The 26,385-nt window shown below is 35.7% G+C and overlaps 1 protein-coding gene across 1 annotated transcript in view; it reads right to left on the bottom strand.

Annotated features, from left to right (window-relative positions):
- The window catches only part of SPAG16 (sperm associated antigen 16), a 964,037-nt gene that overhangs the window by 280,196 nt on the left and 657,456 nt on the right, over positions 1-26,385 (bottom strand). The window contains exon 14 of the mRNA XM_034655122.1: positions 12,720-12,785. Coding sequence (XP_034511013.1) covers positions 12,720-12,785 — 66 coding nt within the window. The remainder of the gene's footprint in view (positions 1-12,719; positions 12,786-26,385) is intronic.

Raw genomic sequence — 26,385 nt, 5'->3', positions numbered from 1 at the left:
AAGAGAAAATTGTGAACACCATCAGTCAATTTCAATATTAAGCCCCATCAAAACTAAACAACTAAACTAAACTAAAAAAGAACAAAAGAACTCAATCAAACAAACAAAACAAAGTCTGTATTTAAGATTCTTTGTGGTCTTACTTTCTCTAGCTCAGGTGGAGTAAAAGCTCTAGATGCAACAAGCATTTACATTAGAAACAAAAGTTTCTTTTGTTTCATTAACATCCAAGTACACATCAAGGGATGTTTGCAAATTCTTAAAAAAATGAGTATGCAAACCAGTATTTTAGGAAAAATACAATAAATTTAGGTTCTGATTGCAATTTAAATAAAGGAGCTTAAATTCCTTTAGTCAGAAAACTGTTGAATTTTTTGTTATAGTTGTTGAAATGAGGTGAGATAAAAGGCGAAGCATGGTGGTGATTGATCTACTGGGCCCAAGACCATTGTAATCTGCCACAGGGAATTCCAGACCATCTGCTGGGAGATATAACTTTTAAAACATTTTACCTGCAGGGCCACTCTGGGTATACAAATTAAATCTTCTGAAGAAGAAGGGCAGATTCTCCTGCTCTGCCTGTAGGTTTGCATATTAACTAATAGTCACTTATTGAAGTATGGATTCACGGGGTCACATTCACCCACGAACCCACAATTAAGTGAGGAAAATTACATTAAAGGGAATAATCAAGTTTTCTTGTAATTATCCTTATGAGTAAATTGGTGTGACAATTCTTTTAGCTCTAATTATGTGATTCAGTGATAATATACGATGCATTAGGCATTATCCCTCTATGTAAAACCGTCTCTAGAAAACTCATGCTGTTTATGATACATGTAATTTTTCAAAATTTTTAAATCACATGCAAGCTTAGACTGACTACAACTAATCATGATTAGAAAGAAATGTATAATTTTATATCGATATTTTGATATTTTTAAAAATAATTTTGTACTGTAAAAACTGTTTAAATAAGACTTCTTTGTATTGGAAGACCACTTGCCTAAATGACCAAATATTCTGACAGTGACGTCATTTCTTATTAAAGTAGTAAATAGAGGCACCTGGGTGGCTCAGTCAGTTAAGCATCTGCCTTCAGCTCAAGTTGATCCCTGAGTCCCAGATTGAGCCCTTCGGGGGTGGGGGGCTCTCTCTGCTCAGCAAGGAGTCTGCTTGTCCCTCTCTCTCTGCTCCTCCCCCTCCACCCCACTCATGCTCTCTCTCTCTCTCTCTAGCTCACTCTCTTTTGAATAAATAAAATCTATAAAAATTTTTTAAAAATTAAATTAAAAGTACATGGAAAGTCTGAAAAGTTATACAAATTAAATTATTTCATAAATAATAAAATAATAAATAATAAAATAATATTTTAAGAGTGATAGTATAAAATAAATTCAATCATGTCACAGCAAAATCTGTGCTGTGTCCTCTTAAATGCCTCTTGATTTCTGACTTGCAAGACTTTCTAATAGTTCCTAATTAATGAATATTTATTGATTAACTTCTCCACCAAGAATTGTGCCAAGAGCTATAGGGTTAAAAAAAAAAAGTTAAGGTATTATTCAGCTAAAAAATGTATTACACATCATCGCTGGGGTATTTTTCTATAAATAAACATTCTAGAATCCACATATAATGCTATGAGGTTAGTCTAAAATGGCCTCAACCATCCCACAGTCAACCAGTAACAACAATCTAAGTTAACAGTTATCTATCAGATGCAAAGTATTCCACCTACTTCATCTAATCCTAGTCCAGTCCATGTGTCCTGTTACTCCCCTACCCCACACAATTACTACCTCAGGAACTTGGCCTTTGGTGTTGCCTCTAATTGAGTTCTTTTCCTTAAGATCATTTCATGGATTTCTTTTCTTTTCTTTCGATTTTTTTTTTTTTAAGATTTTATTTATTTATTTGAGAGAGAAAGAGAGAGAGCAAGCATATAGGTGGAGGGTGGGGCAGAGGGAGACCAAGAAGCAGTCTCTCCGCTGAGCACGGAGCCCCACCTGGGGCTTGATCCCAGAATCCGGGGATCAGGACCTGAGCTGAAGGCAGACACTTAACAGACTGAGCCACCATCATTGCATGGTTTTCTTAAATGTCATTTTCTCAGAGTCCTCCCTGACCCATTCCATTATAAAACCCAACTCTCACCTCATTACTCTTTTCACCCTAATTTATTATGGTTAGGTAACACATATTATTCTTGAGACTATTAATTTGTTTACTTGTTTATTGTTTTTAGTATTAACAGAATATATTGTCTATAAGAATAGGACTTGGCATCATTCATTGCTGAATACTCAATATTTAGAGCAGTGCCCAGTACATAGGAGGTGCTCAGCAGAGCTGTTAAGTAGAAACTTCATTACTGAATTTTTCATATAAGCCCCAAATTTTCAAGCCATCCAAAGGATGTATATATTGAAAAACAAATTATTAGTTTTATAGTCAAAGAGGAAGTATCAAGAAGTATGACATAACATTGCTTCTAATTTTCATGGAACTACCAAGAAAATTACAAATGCGTGATATCATCACTATCCAACTGTAGAAGTTATTGAAGGTTAAACTTTGAGGGCAGAGTGATATAATATTCAATGTACTATTTCTTTGTCTTTTACAGTGTTAAATTTCTAAGAACAAAACAAAGCAGAAACACAGGGAGAAGACCTTTATAAATTTATTACATTTAAAAATAATTTTATAATTAATTTTGAATTTCTGCTTATACAACTTTATTCCTCTTTACTTTTAAATGTCATATTTTTCTATCAGAAGTTATTTTCTTTGCAAAGTATTAAGGCAAGAAAATTACTACATTAAAGATTTAGTTTAAGAATGTCATATAGTATTAGATTAGTAAAATATTGTTAATTTTTGAATATTAGAATTGAAATAATTCAGATATCATATAAAATAAAAATGGCAAGCTACAAGTCCCTTAATTTTCTATTCTGCTGTTGTTTTCAATTTCCCCAGGTAGAGAAAATGTGCTTTAGTGTTTTTTCGCCACACATCTAAAAGTTTTGACTTATGCATCATCTAAGTGCAGTAATGAATAAGAACTGACATCAAATATCAATATTATTGGGCCAGCTAAATGGTAATTGACATCAAGTTGGATTGCTAAAGAAGTAAACAAAATTGAAATTTTTTTGGCGTATAAGTACTGCCTGACATCATTGTCCTTCAGAGGATCAATGGCTGCATGACCTAAATGTTGTTTGTATTTCTTCATATAAAATGGCCAGAGACTGATACAAATTACTTTTTGTTTGAGCTTGGATAACAAAATTCAGGAAATCAGAAACTGAGCTTCTTTTGTTAAAATGGAATGAGGATTTTTTTTAATAGGCAATTGCAGGTATTAGTTTATATCCTGATTTAAAAAAAAAGATAATGTGAATTAATTCATTTATGTGCACCTACTGGCAACCTAAGGAAAAGCAATTAATCTATATCAGATCAAATTTAAAACTCTTAGCTGCCTTATTACTAAATAGTATTTTTTTAAAGATTTTATTTACTTATTTGAGAGACAGAGAGAGAACAAGCAGTGGGGAGGGGCGAGGGAGAGAGAGAGAGAGAAGCAGACTCTCTACTGAGCAGGAAGCCAGATGCAGGGTTCCATCCCAGGACTCTGGGATCATGACCTGAGCTGAAGGCAGATGCTTAACCAACTGAGCCACCCAGGCGCCCCTAAATGGTATGTTTGATATAAAAAAAAATTCCCCTACTGAGACTTATATCCATTTATTTATTTATTTATTTATTTGTAGGATTCAGCTCAAGTTTAGTACAGTGCATAGTTTCTTATTTGGAATAGTTTCAGAATTCCATTTTCTTATCTTTGTTAAAGTGCAAAATATGTATTGCAGATTTATGTTTGTAACACTGATATTATGTTAAACACAACTAAATTACGGGATATAAGAAATTCATCTTACATATTTGTGTGTGTATTCTTTTATTTACTTCTACTTGTTTGAATGCAAATGGGTAAAGGAACATTAGCTTCATGAAGAAGAAGAAGGAGGAGGAGGAGGAAGAGAAGGAGGAGGAAGAAGTAGCCGCAGCAGCAGCAGCAGCAGCAGCAGTAGTAGTGGTGGAAGCGGCCACAGCAGCAGCAGGAAGAGGAAGAGGAGGAAAAAGAGGAGGGGGGTGTAGTAGGAATAGGAGTGGTAGTGATAGCATTTTCTAGTTGCCAGGCACTAGGTTAAATACATTACATGTATTATCTAATACTCACTGTTCTTTTTATCATTAATTTGCATAAAATAACTGAGTGATTGCTCAAGATTATATATCTTGTGAATGGCAAAACCAGGATCCAAAAGTGTAACTGAAATTTGATAATTTTCCAGTGCTCCATAGTGACAGGACTCTGTGATTCTACTGAAGCTTTCTAAGAAGCAACTAATCTGCCCTGATAATTAAGTAAGTTTAGCTTTATATTTATGGCTTGTGGTTTAATAGTCACAGAATTTGGAAGGCCAATAAAGTTGCAATAAATAAGATGCAATGATGCAATGCTGTAATGAAATCCTTGTACTTTCATTTGTTCAGAATTCTGCATTCATTCATCACATTTTTTGAACATTAAATATGTAAAATAAACTACACTAAATGTTAGAGATATTAAGTCAAATAAGATTATAAAATGTTCTCTTTTATTTCTTTTCACTGTATTCCAATTTAGAAAGATTTTTTTTTAAATGAACAGACAAAAAGCCCCAAGACAATGGTGAACTATGACTAATCCTCTAACCTCTGCTTTGGGATGAATAGGGTAATGCTAACAAAGATGCTTAGAGATGGGTAAAGGTTAAGATGAAGGGAAAGCAAGAGTTTCATGTTTGCATGTTAAAATAAGACATCTATCTAGTATAGATACTTCGGCTGAGAAGCAAAATAGCTAATGACGAATCTAATGATAATGAGCAGAGTGGGACTTACTTGGAAATCATCACATGTAGGCAAGATCAAAAGTCATAGGTTTCAATGAAATGATATAAGGAGAAAATTTGCTAAAAAACAGGATTTAAGATTGATTCTTGACACTGTTTCTTATTTAGCAGTCAAGTGGTAAAGAAGGATCCTGCACAGTAGATTGAGAAGCAATGACCATGGAGATTTTACTTCTTAGGATTCAAGAAGAATGTTTTAATTGGTATGAAAAATAAAGTCTGATAATAATGGAGAAATAATCACTGGATGTAACAATATGTGAACTAAGAGCAGATTCAGTGGAGTTTTTGACTTGGAGTTTATACTTGATTGGCTGAGGAAAAGATGATATTGGAGATTTCCGGGCAGCATGGAGGAATAAGATAATGAAAAAATAACACTGCCATTCAGGCTTCCAAGAAATTATGGATTAAAAAGTTAAAAAATAAATTAACATATATCTAAACTGAAAAATAAAAGAAAACAAAACAAACAAAACAATGAAACAAGGACAGGCAAATTTGGAAAGAACCCAACAGAAATTCTATAGATGATAAATGTAGTAACAGAAATATAAAAGCTCAACAGAAAAATTACAGAGTAAACTAGATTCAGCCAAATAAACTTTAGTGAATTATGAGATCTGAAGAAGTCCATCACAATTCAGCATACAGAGCTAAAGCATAGGAAATATAAAGACAAGTTAAGAAACTTAGGGGACTAAACAAAGGGTTTCAACCTAAGGATCTAGGAGAGTCTAAATGATAGACTACAAGGAACTGACAAGAGAAAATATTTAAAGAAATAATGGCTGAAGATTTTCAGGGATTGCAGAATACAAGGGTGCTCATATGGAGGAAGTACATCAAGTTTTAAAGGAGAAAAGGAGATAAATCCACATGTACACACATCATAAAAATATTGAAATTAAAATATTAAATGTACTAAAAAGTATCACAGAGAAAAAACAAACAGGTTACCTACGTAGGATCAGCTCCTAGATTGAGAGCAGACTTTCATGGCAAAATAAATCCAGAAGAAAATGGCATATCACGATGAAAATAAAATATGCAAAAACCAAGAAACTTACTACCTACTGACTCTCACCGAAAAAAATATTAGAGAGTATTCTTCAGCAAGAAGAAAATGAAATCTTCAAAGAAGGAGAAAAAACAAATAAGGTAATTTTAAATGAAGAAATAATAAAATGTATTGGTAGCTCCAATAAATATCAACGGTTTCAAGGTGGGATCAAAATATAAAATAAAAATAACACGGAATATGCAAACTGATGTCTAGAGAAAAGTTTGAGAGCTTTAGTTCCTTTGTGCTATTCTGGGGAGAATAGGAGTATTATTTAACTGTAGACATTTTAAAGAAATAAAATGTGTGAATATTAAAAATGGGAGAGTAACAAAAACACACAGACAAAAAAGGAAAAAAAAACAAGGAAATTACATAATAGAATAAACAAAATAAGATGGTAAAAGTAAGTCCAAATATATCAATAATTATAAAAAATGTAAACCAATTAAAGTTGGCTATTTAAAGACCCAGATTTTATTAAAAACACAAAGTAAAAGAATATATGCTCCTTAAAAGAGAAATAAATCAAATTAAACCATAAAAAAGGAAGGAAATTGGGAGATTATAAAAGATACTTTGTGTAAATATGATCAAAATAAATAATTTAAAGCAAAATGTTTTAATTGTGTCCAACAGGGCAATTTTACATAAGTCTTTAAGGAAGTTTTCATGAAGCAGATATGACTCATAAATTTACATGCATCTAACAATCGAGTCTCAACAAAATATAAAGCAAAATGGCATCTGAAAATAGAATATATAAAAATCTATAAATGATTTCTTTTTAATTGAAAATTAAAAACCCATAAGAATATTGGGAGATTTTAATACTTCTCATAACATAAAATTTTAAATAGACAAAAATCATGTTTTCATATGATTTTCACAATTATAGTTATAGCAATATTTATCTAACAAATACAACCAGATGTCCCAAACAAAAGCATACATTCTTTCCAAGCCTCCATAGGACATTTGAAAAATGATCATGCACAAGGCCACAAACAAGTCCTACCAAATCTCCAAAACTGACATCATACAGATATTTTTTCTGACAATTATGTAATCAAATTATAAATCAGCAATTCAAAGAGAGCTCTCAAATATTTCATGTATATTTCATAGATTTGGTACTAAAAGCAATTTTAAATAAGTCCAAATTAAAAAAAAAAAATTCAAGAGTATATGAAAGTAGGTAAAGTAAGACGGCAAGTGATTGAGAGATGAAATTCAAACTTAAAAAACAGACAATTTTAGAACGTGTTTATATATAGATAAAAATAGTCCTATAGAAAGGGGGAGAAAAGAAATAATTGTAATGTAAACTTATGAAGAGAGTGAAAGAAGAATGGGAAATGAAATTTATTGTACAACCTAAAATATTAAAATTTCTTAGGAGCTGAAAAACTCCCAAGATTACTGAATGAGTGGAGATGCCCATACGTTTAGAGATGTAGGAACAGGAGATTTCTTCTCTGAAGGCTTCTATTTCATCACTAAATAATGAATTAAGGATATAAGAAGAGAATTTGTGGAAGAGAGGGTAATGGGAGTATGAGGATATTTAAGAAGAAGGTATAAAAGTAATCTAAGTGAACAGAAAAGTGAACACACTAGAGAAATATAATTTTAATGTTAAGTAATAGTGGGGCTCCTGGGTGGTTCAGTTGGTTAAGCTAAACTATTGGGACTATAGTAAAATAAAAAGCTTTGCACAGCAAAGGAAACCATCAACAAAACAAAATAGACAACCTACTGTATCAGAGAAGATACTTGCAAATGATATATCCAATAAGGGGTTATCCAAAACATATAAAGAATGCATATGATGCAAGACCAAAAAAAAAAAAAAACCCAACAACAAAAAAACAATCTGATTAAAAAATGGGCAGAACACTTGAATAGACATTTCTCCAAAGAAGACATACAGATGACCAACAGACACATGAAAAGATGCTCAATATCACTAATCATCAGGGAAATGCAAATCAAAACCACAATGAGATACCACCTAATACCTATTAGAATGCCTAAAATCAAAAAGACAAGAGACAATAAGTGTCGGCATGGATGTGGAGAAAAAGGAACAATGTGTAATGTGCAATGTTTAGAAATATTATATGATCCAATAATTCCACCATTGTGTATTTACCAAGGAAAATGAAAGCATTAACTCTAAAAGATACATGCACCTCTATTTTTATTGTGGCATTATTTAAAATAGCCAAGACATTGAAGCAACATAACTGTCCATCAATAGACAAATGGATAAGGAAAATGTGGTATATGTACACAGTGGAATATTACACAGCCATGAAAAGGATGAGATCATGTCATTTGAGACAACATGGATGGACCTGGAGGGGATTTTGCTAAGTGAAATAAGTTAGGCTGGGAAAGCCAAATACCATATAATTCCACTCATAAACGGAATCTAAAAAAATGAATAAACAAACAAAAAGCAGAACCATAAACACAGAGAACAAACTGATGGTTGCCAGAGCAGACAGGATGGGGGGCTGAGCAAAATGAGTGAAGGGGAGAGGGAGACACAAGCCTCCAGTTCTGGAATGAGTAAGCCATGGAAAGAAAAACCAGAGTGTCAGGAATACCGCCAATGACATTTTAATAGCAATGTAAAGGGACAGATGGTAGCTATATTTGTGATGAATATAGCATAATGTATAAACTTCTCAAATCACTAAGTTGTTCACCTGAAATTAATGTAACATTCTGTGGCAACTATATTCAAATAAAACAAAAAGACAGAAAACAACCAGTTTGATGGTATAGTATTTTAAAATCTCCAGCATTTTTAAATCTTTTCTATAAAGAATGTAGATTTGCTAGGTATGCTATGTAGAGGAAATGAGGTCAAATTGAACTAAAATCCTTTGCAATGGAATTGATAGAATGATAACTGAAGAACCTAAGCTGGGGTAAAATGCTAAGTGAAGGTAGAAGGGATGATGAGATGGTGAGTAAGATTTTAACTGATTAGAGCTCTCAGTGAGGGAGAAAAATTATTGTACTGGAATTACTTAAGACCTTGAAAGACAAACAACATGCTTGGAATTGAGATTTTGGACGTGATGCAGATACAGTTAATGACAAGGTGTTCAGAGTCTGACTTTAGGAATACGTAGCTGAGGAGAAAAAGGGTGTTGGAGAACATGGAGTCAAGGATGTGGTCAGAGTGGTGGATGGGCCACATATGTAGAGAAAGACCGTGATTTAGAAACTCTAGGCTTCAAAGAATGAGGGAACGTGGCCGGGAGGTTCTCAGCAGTAAAATCTGTTCTCAGCAGTGAATCTGCTATAGGATTTCAGTGGAATGCTGGTGTAATTTTGAGTTTAATACATCTCATTTGATCCATGATCCCTCACTTAATTGAGAGTCAGTTTTTTCCTTAATGACCTTTAAACTGAAGCTGCCTTAGACCATACTTCCTGGGGCACTCCTTATCAAACAACCTGGATCCATAACCTCTGATACCTAAGGGTAGAAAGTGCAGGGTAAGATACCTAGGGATAGAAAATACAGGCTGGACTTAACCTTTTCCCATACCTTTATGTTTTATTAGTACTTGGCTTTCTTATGTTTTCATTTTGATTTTATGGCCATTTTGACATACAGAATGTGTTATATTTATTTCTGTTATTGATAGACATTCTAAGCCAACAGGTTTTCCCTTATTACTTAGACTTTCATTTCCAGAGAGTTATGTTTATTCCTTAATCTGATCTCTTTACCCTTCCCATCTCTCAAATCCCTCTCGGGGGGGTGTGCAACGAGAGCTACTGGAAGGCCTGATGGAATCTCCACTCAGGTCAGCTACTTCCTGGAAAACTGAAGGGGGAGGACATTCTGATAGGGATACCTTGCTCATTTTCTTACTGTGTGTTTTTACATAGTTGTTGGTTTTGTTTTGCTTTGTTTTTAACTTACATTGAATTTTCTGTGTCCAGCAATTACTGTCAAAATGTTTTTTAATTTTTGTTTTTGCTTTACAAAATGGACTTAGTAAAATGCTTTCACAATTCCTTAAAATGTTTCATTAACAGATTATTTAAAAAGAAGTTTTAAATAGATATCTATTTCCAATAGGAAGATTAGTCAGAAATAAAGACATCAGAACCCTAATAATAGAAATACAATTCAATGTACATAGCTTTTTAGGACCATACATAACTATTATATGNACATAGCTTTTTAGGACCATACATAACTATTATATGTTGTATATTTGTTTTTGTGATTCTTGGTTGCTAGCTAGATAACATTGAATTTAACATTTGTGATTTTTTTTAAGTTTTTATTTATTTGACAGAGAGAGAGACAACCAGTGAGAAGGGAACACAAGCAGAGGGAGTGGGAGAGGAAGAAGCAGGCTCCCAGTGGAGGACCCTGATGTGGGGCTCGATCCCAGAATGCAGGGATCACACCTTGAGCTGAAGGCAGACGCTTAACGACTGAGCCACCCAGGCGTCCCTACATTTGTGATTTCTGCTTATAAATCTAAAATTGTAGAATTTATCTAAAATTGTGTTTATATAAATAACTAAATGCATTTTTAACTAGTAATGCAACTTGAAGTAATGTCCCTAAAGGCATCAAACAATTAGCAAGTCTAATTCTAAATAATTCAAATTTCTGCCTGTTATATATGCACTGTATAATGCATTTATTATGACAGCTTTGATAGTTTGTTTGAATGTGAACTGTGTCACAATGCCACGTCCTTCAATAAAAGTCTTTGTGCTCTTTCAGTCACTGCTGCCTCCTAGTCTTTTGACATTCCTTGGCAAGTATGTGAAATAAAACAATTTTCAAAACAATTGACATATGTGACCAAAAATTTCACCCATGAGCATCAGTCATTATCATAAAATATCATTTCTTTAATAGTTATTAAACATTTACAGCAAAGAAGAGATAAGTTAATGGAAGAATTTAATGAGGCCTGGGGATGTTGATTTGGAATAGTGTGGTAATAGTCCTTTGGTATGGACAAAGTGTATAAACAAAAACAGTTTAGCCACTTTGATACTGGACACCTGGACCTCATATTCATCATCTTGCCTTTTAATTATGTGTACTTAATGTATGTGTCCCTTGATTGCTAAATGAATAAATTTAATTAGGCTAATTTTATATTTATTAATTTTATTATTTGGGATGTTAAATGGTATGTTTTTCTTAGCTATGTTATTGCTTACCAAAATAAAATGCCTGACTCACAAAATAATTTATTTCATTCTAGCTTCCATTAAATTTTCTTAGGGTATGTGAAGCTATAAGCCATTTAATATATTTTTATCATAACTATCCTATATCATATGGGTTTGCAGTGCTTAAATGGCTCTATATGCTGCTAAAAATAATTTTTTACTTGGTACCTAGAACTAATCCATAATATATTGGCTCAACAGAGTCAATTAAATGGAAATTCCTTAACAGGGTGAATTTGTTAAAATATAATTGTAGTTGAGCCCATCGCTAACCAGGTATCATTCAGAATGCCACCAGCACAATTTTAGTTGGAGCAAATAACATTCTTTTATAAGAAATAATTTTTAGTGAACATTTTTCTTGTCTAAAAGAATAATAACATCGTGATAGTATCAGAATTTTGACGATGCTGTCAGTTTGAAGTTAAAGGTAGGTAATCTATCAGATTAATTTTTTAGCTAATTGGGAAAGAAGAAGGGTATGGAATTAAGATTCACACTCTACTGGGAATTTAGAGACAAATTTAAATGTTAGTTATAATTACATCATAGAGTTTGAAAGGACTTGAGAGGTCATCTAACAGTCAAATAGCTTTCATCTGAGAAAGAACAAACTTAAATCATCCTTCCATGAGTACTATCTGTATCCTTTTAAAGATAACCTCAATTAGCTTAGCGACTCAAAGCAGTGTTTAATAATCTTCATAGTTGGTGAAATCATCCTGATATCTGAATACCTCAAGCTGTGGATAAACACTTCTGCTATGTCATCAGTTTATTTCAAGAAAGATATATTTGAAAACTTTCAATGAGTAAGTGAAAAGCTATCAAATCAAGGTTGCTCTGTTTTAACCTGAAGAAACCCTATTTTTCTTTGATGGCTTTTTTATTCTTGGGTTTCCTTTCAAGTATTTTCATTATTTTTATGATTCTACATTAATATTTACAAGTTTATATCCCACTTACTATCTTTTTTTTTTTTAAGATTTATTTATTTATTCGACAGAGAGAGACAGCCAGCGAGAGAGGGAACACAAGCAGGGTAAGTGGAAGAGGAAGAAGCAGGCTCCCAGCGGAGGAGCCCATTGTGGGGCTGATCCCAGAACGCCAGCATCAAGCCCTGAGCCCAAGGCAGACGCTTAATGACAGAGCCACTCAGGTGCCCCCCCACTTACTATCTTGAAGCTCACATTAGACAAGAAGCTTTTAAAAATGTGTTTAAGTGGAGTTAAACGTAGAATTCCTCATTGTTCCTACCACTGTATATTGTGTGTATTTTTTAAATTTCTACAACGCAAACTATATATTTTTTTCCATTGTCATAATTAATTCCTAAATTTGTTCTCCTCATCCTGTTAACTTACCATTTTCCCCTGGGACTTTGTTTCAATAAAATTAACTTGTATATATGAAATATTAAAAGAATTTATTGGGAGAACTGAACTCACCCTAGGAGTGAAGGTGGCATCATTGATAGAATGCATGTGACCATAAAGTGACTGCTCACAGTTACCCTAGGAAGACAAAGCAGAAATAAAATCAAATAAATTCCATTCAATATGTGAAAGAAATCGAAAGGTAATTTTGTTTTAAAGTATTGCATTGTTTCCTTATACCAAAGCAGTGTTCCTCCCAACTTGTCTTCTTCACGGATTTCTCCCCAACCTTGGCAGATATCTTAGCCTTTGTGCAGGCTAGGATGGAAGTATGCCGAGTTAATACCCCTTCCCCCATATATCTTGACAAGTGGGGAATGGGAATTACTGATTAATGCCTGAAACTTTGACCCTTTAGAGCTGAGCTGTGCGATCAAGTAGTAACTAGCCAGCCATATATATGACTATTTACACTTAAAGTAATTAAAATTAAATAAAATTAAAAACTCAATTCCTCAGTCACACTAGCCATATTCCAAGTGGCTATTATAGCAGACAATGCGGACAATAGAATATTTCCTTCAGAAAGTCCAGTTGGTCAGTGCTGTTTAAAGGAATTCTTCTAATGCTCTGTGTTCTACAATTACTCATCAGAGAGTTCTCAGCAGGGTTTAGCCTCAGTTGCCCACAGTGTAGCTGGATCAGGAATGCATCATTTATTGGCTTTTGCTCTCTTCTTTAGCTCACTCCTTGCTTCTTCACTTCTACTTCCTGGGATAACAACCAAATAAACTGCTTATACACCTCCCCCCAAAGGTATTTTTTTAGTCCAGTCATAAAATTAATACATCCTCATGATTGAAAATGCTAGCTTTTGCTATGAGCTACCATTCAGAATCAGTCAAGGCTGTGCTTGTGCTGGATGAGTGTGTCATCAGTGCTTGTCTGTGCACTATTTACACTATTTACACTATTGAGCTGGTGGGGAAATTTTACTAAGTGACTCCATCTTGCAATTAGCATAGTACGCAAGCCATGGGGCCAAGCAGTGAAACCCTTATAGAGGTTGGAGTTTTCAGAACATCATTTCCATCACTGCTGGGGATGTGAGGTTCTTTTTTTGTTTGTTTTAGATTACGAGATCATATTTTAATTCTTGAGTTTTCACAGTTTGGCATTAATATCATTATGCATATGAAAATGTTATAAAACACATACAGTAGTATTTTTAACACAAAATAAGCATTTATTTTATGAAAACTATATTTCACATCTACCCATTCAGGTCATCTTTTACAAACAATAGCTAAAATTAAAATTAACTACAAAAATTCCCAAACTTCAGTTTAAATTATTTTAAGCAAATTGGGCCCTTAACACATTACACAGGGGATTTAAACGTGGGGAGTTTTCATTTTGACATCAATGTTCAAAGGGCATTCTTAATTATCTTAGGGAAATAACACAAATTTTGTAGAAAAACCAGAAAGAGTGGTATCTGGAATATTGTTTGCAGATTCTTGTTATGGGCAAAATTCAGATTTAATTCAACAATGTAGTCATTCAACAAATATGTCAGGTACAATTCTAAGTGCTTAGGATCTGTCAATGAATAAAACAAAGAACGGTGTCTTCCTCAACCTTTCTTTATAAGGGGAGAGGGTGGGAATAGATATTTTAAAAAGGTAACAGTGTGTTAGAAGATCATAAGTATTGTGAAAAGAAGAAAAGTCAGACAGGGTAAGGGGTATCATGAGTTTTGAGATTGAGGGGCTAAGGGCAAACCAAGTTATCAAGTAGAATGATATGGTTTGACTACAGTCAAAAAGTAAGGTGTGAACAAGGATTGAACAAGCCAAGCAGACATCTGAAGAAAAAGCATTCCAGGAAGAAAGAAAAGGTAGAGCAAATGTTTCAAAAATGAGTGTTTACCCTCTGTGTTTCTGCGATAGCAAGCAAGGCAATCTGGATGGGAGAAGTAAACCAGAAAGAGAGTAGGCTTACTAAAAGGCTTCATCTACTCTCATTCACTACCTGGTATTTACTTAGTTCTAAACCATTACAGCTGGAGTAAAGATTACAGAAAAGATTACAAAATGAAATAGGAAAGATAGAGTATTATCATCATGTCTCCTCGTTGTTATAGGACATTCATGGAATAGTTTGGAACTAAGCAAAGTTGGAAAGGCTTTATAACTAAGCTCTATTTAGTCCTCACTATTACCATTGTGTTCAGCAAGTTAAATTTCAAATATTTATGTACAGAATTTATGCATGCTGTTAATCTCTTTTCACAGAATGCAAAATTTCCCCACATGAATTTAAATTTCACAAAAATATGTTGAAATACTTTGGTACTCTTTCAGGATTCCCCCCCATGTTATTCTGGTTCACAATCCTGATACTGCTACAATTTTAAATCAATTATGCTGAGAATTTCAAATCCTCTAAATTTCCAAAGTAGAACTAAATTACTTACAAAGCCAAAAAGGCAAAGTATAAGATGCTATAATTAGCTTTTGTATATTATCTTAGGAACTTTTATAGTTAATTTTCTTTGAGAATTAATATCATAAATAGTTGCACAATATTATACCTGCATAATGAGTGCTAATATTTTAAAAAAATATTTAAATTAGCAAAATTTTTTTTGCATTATAAGTTTTACATTTGGTGCTCTTCTAAAGTGAGAATCTCTAAACTCTTTGATTAATTGTTAAGGAAAATGGAGTTTTCTGATTCAAATCCTGAATGCCAAGTTTTAATTCAAAGTGGAATCTCTAAGGCACTCTTGAAAAGCCCTGGAAATATGGGGTTATAATGGAAATGCTGACAGACCACATTTGTGCTGCTATAACAAAACCTGACTTGAAGACAAATGTTTCATGAATTAAGAAAAGTTAAAAAAAAAAAGCTTTTCTATCCAGCTTTGTTCCCAAGATAAAAGTGAATCTATTCTTTTTGTGGTATAGGGAATATGTGGGTTACTAATATTCTAGTCTGCAAACAGCCTTAATCAAAAGCAATACCCAAACTGGTATGTTAAAATTTGGAATATCTTCTTTGATGAATTCTTGTCAGAATTGTTTTCTTTCAAAGAAGTGGGGGAAAAAAATGTAAAGAGGGAAGAGGCTTATAAGAAGAAGAAGAAAAAAAAAAACCCATGTGACCGAACATGTCATTGCTCCAGTATTTGATTCTCTCGGAGAAGCTCTGTGCAGTGATGATTGCTATCCCTGGCCCTGGGGATAGAAATGTCTGGGACTTAATTCTTGGACCTGCTACCTGATAGCTGTGTGACCTTAAACAAATTGCTTCACTTCACTGTGCTTCCATTGCCTCAATTAATTCTCAAAATAAACCTAGAGATTAAATACCATTACTCATGTCCAATGAGGTGATGATTTTTAACCTTTAGGTTTGTTTTGAGAATTAAATTGGAAAATGCATGTGAAATGTTGGTGGAGTGCTTAGCACAAAGTGAGAGCTTAACAAATATTAGCTCTTAACCTGCAACATAAAGCACTGATACGCTCATGACTTCCAAACCATCTCTGCCCTTAGCTCTGTCTTTCCTTAAAGACTCCAATAAAGAGTAGGAGAGCCATCAATGCTGCTTTTCTACTTGTCCATCAGATTCGCTCCCTGTGTGACACTCCCCTAGTCTGTGCCCTGCTTTCTACCAACCACATCACCATGGGCACTCAGGCCCTCCGGCATCTGGTTGGATTCAGCCAGAGGGAAGCACCAGCAGGATATGAAGGAGCAGAAAGATATAAATGGCAGATCAATGACTACTTTAGCTCCCTTCCCATTCAGCTGTGATTTTGTCAGTGGTCCTGTTTTCTACCTAATTCCACTAATCATGTTATGTGGGCCCTTTCCCATGGCTACAGCTCCACCGTGTCCAGTAATGTTCTCCTTCCCCTGTCCCTTCAGGCTTCCCATTATTGCTACCCCTTGGGTGCTGTGTTCATTTCCTTAACCCCATTCACATCTCTGTAAACATTCCACTTGAGTTTACTTCATGTGTTACCTGTTTCCTGCTGGTGATACGGCATGTCGGACGTAATATGCAAAAGCAGACTTTTTGACTTACTACTTCTCAACTGCCTGTCTTTACTCTTGCCAAGTTTTTCCATCTAAGTAAGTGGCACTGCCAGTTGCTCAAACAAAAAACCTTAGGCAAACCTGAGAATTAAAATATTTCTTCTGCCCCTACCCGCACACATCCCTCATCCAGCACATCAGCTTTTTCTTCAACATAAAGCCCTACTCTGCCCACCTCAGTTCCTTTTTAACATTACTACTATGTGCAGGAAATCAGCCATCATGCTGAGCTCAAAGACAGCAGGAGCATCCTGCAATAACCAATAAGTCTCTTGCTTCTACCCTCACCCCACTCCCCATCTATTCCTCTCATGGCCAGTAGCACGATCAATAAAACCTGGATCAGATCATGCCATGCTCCTGGTAACAAGCACCTGAACAATTACCATCATACTCAGAATAAATTCCGAACTCTTTCCTTTGTTCCAAAAGCTCCATACTGTTTGGCTCCTGTCTGCCTATCTGACCTCATCCTTTACCATTCCTCCTTCTCATGCACTGTGCTTCGTGAATATTTTCATGTTTCTGCATGGTCAGGGCTTTCTGAGCAAACAGTACAGGATTAAAGGATGACTGAATAGCAATCCAACCCTAAAGACAGAACTCTGGAGAGATTTAGGCGCATCTCCCTCTGAGATATTCATTTATATCTCAGAGGTTGCAAGCTTAGAGACTTATCTCTTCTCTTCCAAGAGAGAATCTGTTCACATTTCCAACAAAGGTTTCTCCCTCTCCCCTCTACCCATCACCTTGCCTCCTTGGAGGGGCACAAAAGCTCTGACTTTCATAATTTGGGGGTTCCTTTCCACGATACATGACCTCACCTGTGGGGTACACCTGGATCTCGCAGCTTCTCTCCATGGGGAATGCGGAAATGGCAAATCAACAAAAGCTGCTCAGTGAGTAAATAAATGGTCTGATCACTGATCCAGAAACCTCCTGTTTCCTGTCGGATAAATAAGTAAATATAGACACAAAAACAACACTGTCACAGTAGCCTTTCTCTTCTTCTAACAGGCCTAGGATGCTCCTGCCTTTAAACATCCTGTTTTCTCTACCTTGGATATTTTCATGTCCTTGTCCTTATTCCCATTCTGCTTTCATTTCAAACACAACCTTTTCAGTGATGTCTGATATCTAATATTCCTGCCTCCTGTCCTGTATCCTCTCCTACAATAGCCGAAACTTTCATAAAATCCTTTTCCTTTTTCTCTTGGGCACTCAGCCAGGCTTGAGGTCAGGTGTGACTGGGTTCTGTCCAGTGTGCTGTGAGCATCATGAAATAAGTCACATGTAGACCTGCTCCTTAAAATATCCCACACAATCCTCTAAGTTTTTATTTTTGTCTGCTTGCAGACTGTACGCAGAAGTGTTCTGGAAGATGGAAAAAGACAGATGGAACCAGACTAAGTTTCTCAGCTACCACAAGGAGAAAAGCCACCAATCAGGACTTTTCAACTGGACATTCCGTCAGGGAAAACTAAGCTGCTTCTGTGTCAAGCCCCTGAATTCTGGGGCTTAACTGGGCTTCCCGCAGGTGTTGGTACCCAGCGAATAGGCCACCCTGTTTTATTTTTTTCAGATCATTCATCATGAACTAAAATCACTTAGGAATTTGTTTCCTTGTTTATTGTTAGTTTCTTTCCACTAGAACGGAGTTCCACAAGAGAAACTTGTTTGAAACTTATTTGTCTTGCCCACCAGTCTTACTATCCCCCAGGCCCAAGACAGCTGTGGTAGGATTTGATAAACAGTTGTTAAGTAAAAAAGTAAACAGTTACAGAGTTATCACAACTGAAAATTGGAAAAAAATCAACCCTCACCAGATATCTCATTTTTGGATAAATAGCTTGGTCCTCTTCCCAATATTTATTTTCATTTTGATTAGTCGTGCCATGTAATGTGCACAGTCATTTCTCTCAACTCCTTTCCCGCAACATGGTTCTAACCCAGTCGCATATTTATCCATTGACTCAGTCATTGTCTCTAAACAAGTACGTGGAGCTAGTTGACTGCAGCAGCAGGAGGCAGCTTTACGTTTATTCAGTGTTCATTATGTAACTAAAGACTTGTGCTAGGTGCTTTATTATTATATTTAATCCTCACAACAATTCAGTGACATGGGTACTATTGTAACCTATTCTAGAGATGAGAAAACAGAAACACTAATCTATCTTGGCAGAGATAAAGAGTGCCAAAGGCAAGACAGTAACTCCTCTTTGTTATAATTACAAAATCATCTAACCCTCAATGTGCAAGAATTTGAAGGGAGAAAGGTAGAGGCAGCTTTTCAATGCCATTTGCCAAATTTTTCCAATGTTTTCCCTCTCTGTAGAAGTGCACGTTCTGGCCCCTTGTAGTTGTGTGGGGCCACATAATGACTTCTGGTCTGAGAGCTGTGAGTGGAAATTTGTGAGTGGAAATGACAAGTAATACCCCTCTCCTGTTCTCTCCAACTCCACCTGTCTAGCACCGGAGCATTTAAGGTGCCTGCAAGGTCATCCTGGATCCTAGTGAGTCAGAGAGCAGAACCTCCCCTTCCAACTTACGAAGGGTGCAGACCTAGAGCAAGATATAAATATTGCTGTGTTTTGGAAGTCATATGTTACTGTAACACAACCTACCTTTATTTGACTGACATAAACCCTATGTAGGAAGATTAATCTTATTAAAAGCTTTTCTACTATTAATAGTGCCATGCAAAAAGCTGAAAAAAATACTAAAATAATCCTTGTTAGAAGCCTAATACTCAAGACAAAAGAGAAGCTTACAAACTCTTAAAAATTGGTTCTATAAAATCATATAATAATCATAAGACATAAAATCACAAATAGTCATAAGCAGCCAAAAATGCCATCACTAAAATCATTAAAAAACTAATATTCACTAACTTGTTTTCTCCTTGTAAGGACTTATTTATTTGACCAATGGATTCACTATTCTGGGCGGGGGGGGAAGCAGACTTGAAAATATAAAGTAAGCCCCCCCAACTCACAGTTTTTGCCTTTGTTTTTAAAAAAGCTATCTTTTAAAATGTCTTTTTGATGTGTTAAAGTGTCTTTAGTGGCCTACAACATTTAACTTATACGCAGGAAAATGCACAAATCTTAGGGGCTTAGCTCAATGAATTGTTATCACACATAGATAGAATTTTTATCTGTGTATGTATCTGTGTAACGGCCATTTAGATTAAGGTATAGATCATTCCCATTACTTCAGAAAGTTCCCTCATGCCCTTCTTAGTAAAAACAGCCCAACAATTTTTTTTATCAACATTGTTGTATTGGAGAAAACAGATATAGGAATATGGTTGAAAACTTAAATAGTACAGGAGACTATCTAATGAAAAGTTAGTCTCCTATCTCAGGCCATCCCAGATGCAACCCCTGGAATAGTGTCTTTTGCATATTCCCTGGGATAGTTTGTGCACATACATTCACTTTCCTTTACTGTGTCATGTTATCTACCTCAATTCTTAAGTAAACAAAATCACACTATTGAGCATTTTTTAAAGAGAGGTTGCATACTCTAGTGATAAAAAATGTGTGATACTAGAATAAAACTGCAGGGTTTAGAATTCAGTTCATTGGAAAGTGATCGTCATATCTCTCATTTATATAAACACCACACCAAGTACTTTACAAACAGTAACTCCTTTAATCTGTACTGTATGAAACTAGTAATAAATTAAATTCCCATTTATAGTTGGAGAGATTTGGGTAAAGGATTAGCATAATGCCTACACAAATAAGAGATATTACCAATTGTAGATCAATTTGTAGTCTTTTCTATTTCTTGTTGTACTTATATTTTGTTGGCTACTGAGAATTTAAAAAAAAACAAAAAACAAAAACCACTTTTCTAGGGAAAGACTCATTGTCATGGTAACAAACACCAGAACTAGTTTTAAACTCGTCCAATCAATTAGTAACAGTTCCATAGCTCTGCTTGTAAGTAAACAACAGAACTGGTTTTAAAACTATCTAATTAATCAATGACAACTAACTTCTGTGAACACTTCTCGAAAAGCCAAATAGCATCAGACTCATAATTTGAAATTCAGCCGACTGGCCAAAGATTCACTACAGTGCACGTGTTCCTAAAGCTCATATTAACCTTCTTCCACCTCAATAACAGACAAAAAGTAAGTCTTAATAAACCACATAAACCACTCTTGTAAGACTGACCTAATCCACTCCTACCTCTGTAATTCACTTTCCAAAAATAAACTCTCCACAAAAACTGGATATAAAATCAGCAATTGGGTCTGCTCAATTAGTATAACTCTTCTTCACTGAAGTATATGATAAATTCAGTTTTTTTGGTTTCAGATATTGACCAGTGGTTTCATCCTTTGACTCCAGAGAGTTAACTAAGGGTGTTCTAGTTGGCTAGGGCCACCATAACGAAGTACTGCAGACTGGGGGCTTAAACAACAACAATGTATTTTCCCACTGTTGTGGAAGCTAGAATACAAGATCAAGGTATCAGCAGTTAGCTTCTTTCTGAGGCCTTGCCCTGACTTGTAGAAGGCCATCTCCTCCCTGTATCTTCACATGGTTTCACCTCTGTGTGTATCTGTGCTCTAATCTGTTCTTATAAGACCATCAGTCAGATTGGAAAAGGACCCATCTCAATGGCTTCAGTTAACCTTAATGACCTCTTTAAAGACCCCATTTCCCAATACAGTCACATTTGGAAGTACTAGAGTTAGGATTTCAACATATAAATTTGAAAGGACACAATTCAGCCCAAACCAAAGGGCCAGAGATATCTTTATTCTAATATTCATAAAATATCTTAGGAATGCGAAAGCTATTGGGGCATTAGCTGGTTGCAAGAGTCAAAGTGTGAGATTATTTTATAGTATTTATTGTATTATATATAGAATTTACATATATTACATCAATGCACTTTGAGCTAATACGCAATTTCAAAATGAAAAGTTGAATTTTATGTCACGTTTGGGCATATATCTAAGCAGATGAATATTATGCATGTGTATAATATAATGGTTAAGAGCACAGAGTCTGCAGTGACACTGCTTAAATGTGAATTTGGGCTTTTTCACTCAATATGTCCTTTGAACACTGTAAGCCTCAGTTTTTCATCTGTAAAATCAAAATAATATGAGTATCTACGTGATTGAAGTTAATTCATGTAAAATGCTTAGATTGTTGCCTGGGACATAGCCAAGTGCTCAGTAAATGATAATTATTACATAGGAACAATAGGCAGATTACAAGTTCTGTGATAGCAGAGATGACATCTATTATCTTCATCACTTCATAATGTTAAATGCAGAGATGTGTTAGCTCATAAGAGGTATACAATAATTATTTTTGAAATAGTAAACCCACACATTCACACACACACACACACACACACACACACACACACACACACACACGGGCCATTTCCAGAGAAGTTACTAGCAAGTTTGTTAAGTTTGCCCTTCACCAAGTTTTCTTTCCTTCACCACATGACCTCCAACTTTTCAAGGCAATTCAGATGAGAGGGTTAACCTCTCGATTTTTGATTTTATGAAAGAATCCTCATGGAGAAGAACTGTAGGAAGTGGAGTCCTAATCACTGAATTTCACACCCATTTGACAGTTGCACAGAATAAAGTTTTATGTGTGTTTCTTCCTGCCCACAGCACCCTCTTTACTCAGCCACCTCATCAGCCCTGCTAGACCCTCATGTCACAACACAGAGGTACTGTCTCCTCATAGCACTATTCCTGTATATTTCTAGAAAATAATTAGTTAAAGTAAAATACCTAAAAATGTTTAAGAAAAACTACCTAAATAAAACTTACTGAAGTTAAGGAGAATTATAGTGTGCAATTGTATTTTATGCATTTTTATTTCAAATTTTATGACCAAGGAATATTACTATCAAAGAAGACAAAGCAAACTGTGTCCAAAGGCCAGCAGAATTAAAGTTTATACCAGCTGTGAGAAAAATATCCTCCTACTCATTACCAGCTAGATGTAGCTGATTCTATTATAGTTACCACCTTAGTTATCAAGTTTAAAAATTAATGTCCAAGAATTTTATAAAGGTCCTTTTCTTAATTGAACAGGGTCAAATATTTAATATAATTTATATAACATTCACATTTTCTGCAAATCTTTTTTTAAATAACTTTGTGAAACCAAAGAAATTTAACCTTACAGGTTTACAAATGGTTAAAGAAAAACATACTCCATTATTATTACTGAAATAATCTCACTGGCATATAAATTGGAAACAGAATAATCATTAACAAGGATCCTGGTTTTTGTTATTTTATATAAATAACTAACCATGTCTGTGAAAGATTGATTGCAGCTTTTAAAATGTTTGCTGAATCCATGTGTAATTAAGATGAGTTAAATATGCAAATCAAGTCTAATTAGCTTCATTTATTAATGTTAGTTTGCCTTGCCTCTACATAATTTCTGCTGTGGATTTTTTTTCTTTCATAGTATTTTTGATTTCTTTGTTCTAAATTGAATTGCTGAAGAAACAAGCTTTTTATTCTAGAAGGAGAAAAAGCTTTCACATGGAGTTCTGTCTGAGTGCCATTTAGAAGTGAGGGTTTGAAAAAATGTTCCCTGTAGCATGAAAACTGACTAAATTTTTATTATATATATATTTCCAACCACCTTCCTTTAGACTGTATTTAATTATTCCATTTCATCAAAGCAGCAAACCCTCTGGGAATTTATTTTGATGAAAATGAGCTTTTGTCACAATATGCCCATCACAGTGATTAAGAAGAACAGAGACTGGGTGGAACAGGCGGCATCAAATGAACCAAAGTTGTCTGTAGAAATACCTTTCCCTTGACAAAATATCTAAATTTTCCTGCATTAATAAAACAAACCTCTGCAGGTAAAACCACCAGCCTCCTGTAGTTCATGCGGAAAACATTTAAGTGGGGCGTTTATAGGAAACATAGTTATTACAAACAAGGCTGAGTTGAGACCCACTGTGTCAGGCAACAGCAAAAGCAACAACAAAGTGGAACAACTCTTAAAGACAGTGATGACTATGGGATGATGTCCTGCAGACAGAAGACATGACAAGAAAGAGGAAAGGGTAAATGCAGGGAGCTGACTGAGTGGAGGCGGTGGAACCACAGCCTGAAAATAGAAAGAGCTGAAGGAATAGGAAGAGTTAACCTAGCAGGGCCTTGGAAGTCAGGAGACATGAAGAAGGGAAGAAAAGTAGTGGAGAAGGATGTGAAAAATCTTGTAATGAAGAGGAATACTTAGGAAAGCCCAAGGGTGAGTGCACTTCTTAGGTGAGGAGATTGTTTCATTGTTAAGAGTGGACTCAAGAATTGATGGGGAGCAACTGGATAAATCCAAGTGGCAAGAGCCGAAATGGAAGGGCAAGTGGAAAGTTTTACCAGGTCCAGCTGCCAGACACAGCAAAGGGCATCAAAGCCCAGAGCAAGGGGCAAGAGAAGCCAGGAAGAAAGCCATAAATCGGAGCCAGAAATGAGTAATCGAGCCAGGATGCTGAAACTAAGGGTGCAGGATAATTAAAAGAGGGCCCTGACCTCGAGAAACCTGGGGCAGAGCCAAGGGAAATGGTCAGAAGAGTATTTCCATAGTGGCACCACTTTCTTGAGTTCTAGTGATTTCAGGGTGAGATGATCACACCTGCCCCACCCTCTTCTCCCATTCTTTCTTTAATGCTGCCCTCCTAAGGATGAAGAAACCAAATGAGTGGGAGAGAAAACACAATGAAAAAATATTGGGATTTGAAGCAAATTTAAGAGGTAGGCTGAAAATCCTGTAGGTCCTGATGTAAAAAGGCTGTGTTAGTTTCCTAGAGCTGCCATAACAGAGTACCACACAGGGTGCCTTAAAACAAAAGAAATGTATTCTCTCACAGTTCTGAAGGCTAGAAGTCTGAAGCCAAAGTGTCAGCAGCGCTGGCTCCTTTTGAGGGCTCTGAGGAAGAATACATTCTTTTTTTTTTTTTTTAAAGATTTTATTTATTTATTCAACAGAGATAGAGACAGCCAGCGAGAGAGGGAACACAAGCAGGGGGAGTGGGAGAGGAAGAAGCAGGCTCACAGCGGAGGAGCCTGATGTGGGGCTCGATCCCACAACGCCGGGATCATGCCCTGAGCCGAAGGCAGACACCTAACCGCTGTGCCACCCAGGCGCCCCGGAAGAATACATTCTATCCATGCCTCTCTCTCAGTGATGGCTGGACCTCCTTGANAAAAAAAAAAAGCTTTTCTATCCAGCTTTGTTCCCAAGATAAAAGTGAATCTATTCTTTTTGTGGTATAGGGAATATGTGGGTTACTAATATTCTAGTCTGCAAACAGCCTTAATCAAAAGCAATACCCAAACTGGTATGTTAAAATTTGGAATATCTTCTTTGATGAATTCTTGTCAGAATTGTTTTCTTTCAAAGAAGTGGGGGAAAAAAATGTAAAGAGGGAAGAGGCTTATAAGAAGAAGAAGAAAAAAAAAAACCCATGTGACCGAACATGTCATTGCTCCAGTATTTGATTCTCTCGGAGAAGCTCTGTGCAGTGATGATTGCTATCCCTGGCCCTGGGGATAGAAATGTCTGGGACTTAATTCTTGGACCTGCTACCTGATAGCTGTGTGACCTTAAACAAATTGCTTCACTTCACTGTGCTTCCATTGCCTCAATTAATTCTCAAAATAAACCTAGAGATTAAATACCATTACTCATGTCCAATGAGGTGATGATATTTAACCTTTAGGTTTGTTTTGAGAATTAAATTGGAAAATGCATGTGAAATGTTGGTGGAGTGCTTAGCACAAAGTGAGAGCTTAACAAATATTAGCTCTTAACCTGCAACATAAAGCACTGATACGCTCATGACTTCCAAACCATCTCTGCCCTTAGCTCTGTCTTTCCTTAAAGACTCCAATAAAGAGTAGGAGAGCCATCAATGCTGCTTTTCTACTTGTCCATCAGATTCGCTCCCTGTGTGACACTCCCCTAGTCTGTGCCCTGCTTTCTACCAACCACATCACCATGGGCACTCAGGCCCTCCGGCATCTGGTTGGATTCAGCCAGAGGGAAGCACCAGCAGGATATGAAGGAGCAGAAAGATATAAATGGCAGATCAATGACTACTTTAGCTCCCTTCCCATTCAGCTGTGATTTTGTCAGTGGTCCTGTTTTCTACCTAATTCCACTAATCATGTTATGTGGGCCCTTTCCCATGGCTACAGCTCCACCGTGTCCAGTAATGTTCTCCTTCCCCTGTCCCTTTAGGCTTCCCATTATTGCTACCCCTTGGGGGCTGTGTTCATTTCCTTAACCCCATTCACATCTCTGTAAACATTCCACTTGAGTTTACTTCATGTGTTACCTGTTTCCTGCTGGTGATACGGCATGTCGGACGTAATATGCAAAAGCAGACTTTTTGACTTACTACTTCTCAACTGCCTGTCTTTACTCTTGCCAAGTTTTTCCATCTAAGTAAGTGGCACTGCCAGTTGCTCAAACAAAAAACCTTAGGCAAACCTGAGAATTAAAATATTTCTTCTGCCCCTACCCGCACACATCCCTCATCCAGCACATCAGCTTTTTCTTCAACATAAAGCCCTACTCTGCCCACCTCAGTTCCTTTTTAA

Source organism: Ailuropoda melanoleuca, chromosome 2 (assembly GCF_002007445.2).
Source record: "Ailuropoda melanoleuca isolate Jingjing chromosome 2, ASM200744v2, whole genome shotgun sequence".
In the NCBI taxonomy this organism is placed as follows: domain Eukaryota; kingdom Metazoa; phylum Chordata; class Mammalia; order Carnivora; family Ursidae; genus Ailuropoda; species Ailuropoda melanoleuca.
This window is presented reverse-complemented; position numbering and strand designations above follow the sequence as displayed.